The sequence below is a fragment of the Pteropus vampyrus genome, unplaced genomic scaffold (assembly GCF_000151845.1).
Source record: "Pteropus vampyrus isolate Shadow unplaced genomic scaffold, Pvam_2.0 Scaffold446, whole genome shotgun sequence".
In the NCBI taxonomy this organism is placed as follows: domain Eukaryota; kingdom Metazoa; phylum Chordata; class Mammalia; order Chiroptera; family Pteropodidae; genus Pteropus; species Pteropus vampyrus.
Genome location: NW_011889227.1, coordinates 656549 through 661678, shown reverse-complemented (window position 1 = coordinate 661678; position 5130 = coordinate 656549). Strand labels below are relative to the sequence as shown.

Genomic DNA, 5130 nt, shown 5'->3' with positions numbered 1-5130 from the left:
GTTCTCGCAACGATGAAGATTCTGACAATGAGCCCTCGGACGGCGAGAACCCGGTGTGCAGAAGCAAATCTGTTTAGGTTCTTGTCACAGAGAGACTTAAAAAAATGGAGACGGGGGTGTGGGGAGAGGCTGGATTGATTTTGATGGGTATCCATTGACACGACTGTCCCCGAAGTTAGATAAACTTTCCCCTCCCTGGGGAAACTTTCATACGTAAGAACCAAAACAGCGCGGCGGCTGCTGTCGCTACCGGTAATGGAACACTGATCCAGAGCACTGCGCGACCACACTGCTCCGCCGCGTTTCCCACTCACGAGAGGCCGCGTCGCGTTTCCTGAGCTACGTCTCAACGCCTCCAGCAGTGCCAAGCAGAGCGCCCGGGGCCATCCGTTCTCCTGCCACACGGCAGATGGGGCACTGGCACCGACTCACGCCCGTTAGCCTGGGCATTTATGACCACAACAAAAGCTTCAGTCTCCGGGTCAAAGACCTCCACGGGGGAGGACACCATGCACCTCTCCTAGTAACCGCTCGCATGCGCACTGGGCGTGACTGCTGCGGTAACAAACCAGCCTTCACCTGGATCGCCTCTGGGATTCTGGCGCAAACGCGATGTGCTTTTCCTCCCAGATATCTTCCTCGTCAGAGCCGCCGTCATCGAACTGCTGTATCCTTTCCTTACAACATGCTTCAAACAAGGCAATGTTTCCCTGAATAAAAATGAGAGAGGGAGAAGACAAAACAAATTTAAAAATCTAGTTATTTTCTCCAAAAGTTACCACTGGAAATCGCATTCTTCCATTTCCTTTAGAAGATGATGCTCCATCACACACGCCAAGACAAAACATGACCATCTAGCATCAGCTTCTATGTGAGGGACACCAAAAAGGTGCCCGACACGACCGCATTCAGAGCTAGCACACGGAGCCGAGACCGCCCCCGACGCACTTTCGTTTGGTAAAAGCACCATGTGACTCCCCGAGCCTCTCTGCCCACCCAGCGCTGTCCGAGCAGGAGCACCCTGCCTCCTGGCTTTCCCCAGTCCCACGGTGGCGAGGAGCGCCCACTGCCCTGCCCAGCACGCTCCACCGACCACGTCGGCCAGTAAAGCCACGGTCCCTCCTGCCCATCGGCACACGGATGCAGGCCGTGCCCGCTCCTGACGAGTGAGCGGCACTGGTCCAGCATCGCTCGGTGCAGCTGACGGGCGTTTCGAAACCGCCCGGTGGTGAGTGCTGGCCTGATCGAGCCCACGTGTCACTCCTGTGGACAGATGGCAGACCTGAGAGGCGGCAGGCCGGAGTCCCACTGCGCTCTGTGAAGCTCAGCGTCTACACCGCAATCCCAAGTGGCCCTGGTTCAATCGGCCCTGCCACATCTTACACCAGTGTGCAAGCGCCCGTGCCCGCAGGGGCAGGCAGCTCATGCGAGCCGAAGAAACCCCGCCTCAGAGGTTTCCCAGCACACCCAGCACCCATGGCGGCCCCCACGCACCCAGCACCCACTTGTCCGTCTCTCGTTGGCCTTGTTGCTCACGACAAGAAACACTGATACTTACACTTTCGTTTGTATTGAGAGTAAAGTTGATGTCTGAGACCCGATCGAAAGAAACACTGTAAACAAAAGTGTAGGAATAGTTATCTACAGACTCACAGAAACAGTGACATTTTGCAAATTTAAAATATTTACGCTATCGTTAAAATCTCTAAGTTAAAAAAGAAAATCCTGCTTGTATTAAATAATACCTCCCTTGGTATTAAGGAATGTGTATAAAATGGGAAGGCTGGAATGGAAGCCTTTTCAGACACGATAGACACACCCTCAAAGACGTCCTGTCTATAAAAGATTTTTCACGTCCACGGCAACAACCACGGCTCCATAATCAAGAAAAGGGTTATTCGCAAAGGAGACCGTCAAAACATGGAAGAGCACACTGAAAGCTGTCAGGCACCGAGCTTCCTCCAGGTCTACCCAACGCACACATCAAATACAGACACCTCAAACCTTACGCTCTAACGTGGCCTAATCAGGAAGAAAGTAGGCAGTAACAAATTTATAGCCTAATAAACAGAATATCTGAGTAGGTGGGGCTAGCGTATCATTCTTAGAGACCTGTTCTAGTCAATCTTATCCCAAGTACCCATGCGAGTTTTAAAGATAGTGTGGCTTCCTAACTAGTGACATTTACTGAGAGTCCAAACAGGCAAGTGCTGAGATGCCACGTGGAGGGCCTGCGGGTGCCGGTGTGAGCAGCCCTGGGGGCCGTCCTTGCTCTCTCTGGATCTCAGTGAGCTGCTTCTCAAGGCTGCTGACACAGCCTTTGACCCCTGCTGTTGACAGTGCAGCCTGCGGCCCCGGGTGCCGGAAGTCGGTTAGCTTCTCCCACGCCTAAACTGCACCTGTGACACACAACAGTCACCATCGGCTGTAGCTCGACAAACTGTTGGAGGAACCATAACAGGTACCGGATATTCATGGGCGTCAGGCAGTCCCACGAGAGCAGACGTCCAACACTCCAAACTCTGTCCTCAACGAGCCACACTATCCCTCACATTGACACCTGATCTGTGAACACCTCTCACTTCCCAAGGTCAGATGCCAGACCGCCCGTGCTCACGTCTGTGGGTCGCCCACATCTTCTATTCGTTAGTTCTCTTGAGCACCAATAACTCCTGTTCCTGAGCTCCTCTGACCCTGACTGCTGCTCCTGCACAAAACCTAACTCTGCCTTACTGTGAGTCGCCTGGGAAAGAGAAGTCACCCAGGGTGGGGCTGCTCCTGCCCCGCCACACGAGGGCACCTCACTATGCGCTGTAAGTGCAGGCTGCTCTCACCAGGTAGCTCATGACGGAGTCACACTGGGCAACATGCCAAGAGAAGAACATGACTTAAGCTCCTAAACCTAGTAAAAAATAAGCCTCTCTGAAAGAGGCCAAGCCCAGAAGCAAGCCCTCTCAGTGGGAGACACCATGATCTCCACTTGGCTCCAGGGCAGGACAGGCTGAAACTAAAGAGACACCTGGGAGGCAGGTTCCTCCCGACTCAGAGCGCAAGTTCCTTCAAGAATCCAGGAAAATCACACAATGTGCCACAAAGAGCAGGAGTATAAGAGAATTATAAAAACAGGCAAAAATATACTCACTTGCCAATGTCATCTTGATCTGCAAACTTCTCATCGTTGAAGCCAAACTGGTCAATAAAATTGGACGTCATTTGTTGCATCTGATAATCAGAAAAGGCCTGGCAACCCCAGGACCAGTGACAGTGATATAATGATTCTAATGACATTCTACATACTATTTGCCCATTTGTGTTCCAGAAATCATCATATTTATATAGTCATAGGGCTTAAAAAGTTGGTGTGTTTTCTAAAAAAATATCAAATAATTTCAGACACAATTTACCCAAAACAGGAAATGTTTGGAATTTTGTCCACGAGTCATTCGAACGCGCGTGTCATTGTAAGAAATGTTAAGTGACCGCTCTGTTCTCTATTGCAAATTATCTCTAGAGAGGCTTGGGTTGTCTAGTTCGAGATGTGATCAAGTGACATGTGACGGTCTGAAATTATAAAGTCTACCAGTTACCTCTGGACACAACCACCCTCACCCTGAAGAGCCAACAAGTGGGGACCCCCACCCTCCCTCTCGGCATCTCCCCACCCCCAATCCAGCACAGCAACTAAGAATCACCATCACGACTCTACAAACACAACGTTCGGGGACACTTTATTTTTGTAAAAAGAGATTTAAGTCTTAGAGATTGAGAAGAGTATAAAAGTAACTTCTGTCTCACCTACCTGAGAGGGAGGACAGACAGTTTTAACACTGGTCCGAAATCAGCCCGCAAAGCCTATACTGGTTTCCTACACCATTCTAAAGCCCGCTTGGGTTTTCTTAGGTGAGAAATGGGGGGAATGTTACAATGGACTCCACAAAAAAGTCGATATTCTAATTTAAAAGAACGAGCAGGCCCAGGGAGCAGGTGGAGTCGGGGATGTGTGCTCCGTTGCCAGTCGAGGGCAGAGAACACAAGAAGATGAGCCATGTCCTGCCAGTTTTACCCAAAACGATAAAAATGGAGACAAATAACAATGTGTGTGCCGCCCAGGGACAGAGCTGTGGACAGGAGACGGCCCTTTCCTGCAGGAGAGCCCCACACAAGGGACACGAGCAGCACGTGGCGGCTGACTGCAGGCGTCACTCCCAAGGCCACTTGCTGGGAGGGGGCAGCTGTGGCTAAGTTATAGCCCCGTCCCTGTGGTTCTCCATCTGAGCGGAAGCCACGGACGCAGCCCTGCTGCGGACGTGCCCCTACCTCCCCTTCCTGACGACTCATTCTGGTGGCAGGGAATTATGGCATGGATAATCCAAGTCACGGATGCTTTATAAACACACCTTATATTTGGCTTTGGAAGGCATCTTTTCTGTAGGTCTGAAAAAGGCTGTATCTAGTTTACTGAGAACGTAAAATCTCACTTTTCTCTAAGTCGGGATGCCCACTCCCACTCTCACGCTGCCCCCTTTCTTGCCCACGGGGATGATATCACATGAGCACCGGGGCCTGGGGCCAGCCCCGCCAAGCATCGTGAGCGAGGCGCACCCGGGCTGAGCTGCGGGAATCTGGCTGAAGACAGAAGTGGAGGCAAAAGCTCTGCGAAGCTGGGCTGAGTTGTGGACACGTGAATGAGAATCACGATACGTAGCATTCACGTTCGTTAAATCAGAAAGAAAGAACCACCCCTCCGGATCGCAGCTTTAGCTTAAGGTAAAACGAATGCTTGGCAGCTTCCAGCAAGGAAGAACCCCGAAGGCGGCCTCTGAGCAGCCACGCAGGCCAGGCTCTGAGTTTATTGAGAGAACAGAAATTTGGTCACACGAGGGAGAGGCTCCCTCTCCATTCTTCTTTCTTTCCTTTAGTTTTTTTGTACTTCTAGAGATATTATAAATCTTTGAGGTGTAAAAGGGAAAAAATGTTACCCAAAGTGTTCCTATTAATGCTTCACGATACTTTAACTGCTTCATAAACAGAATGCAAATACTAAACGTATTGTAAGTGTGTGTGTGAACACATACGCATGTGCACGCACAGTCGCCCCTCCGTATCCACTGGGTGTTGGTCCCGGACCCC

The 5130-nt window shown here is 51.0% G+C and overlaps 1 protein-coding gene across 1 annotated transcript in view; it reads right to left on the bottom strand.

The window, feature by feature from the left end:
• PPP6R3 (protein phosphatase 6 regulatory subunit 3) overlaps positions 1-5130 on the bottom strand; it is an 87098-nt gene that overhangs the window by 18719 nt on the left and 63249 nt on the right. The window contains exons 15-17 of the mRNA XM_023524104.1: positions 3143-3222; positions 1559-1613; positions 580-710 (exon numbers count right to left, since the gene is read on the bottom strand). Of these exons, the coding sequence (XP_023379872.1) occupies positions 580-710; positions 1559-1613; positions 3143-3222 (266 nt within the window). The remainder of the gene's footprint in view (positions 1-579; positions 711-1558; positions 1614-3142; positions 3223-5130) is intronic.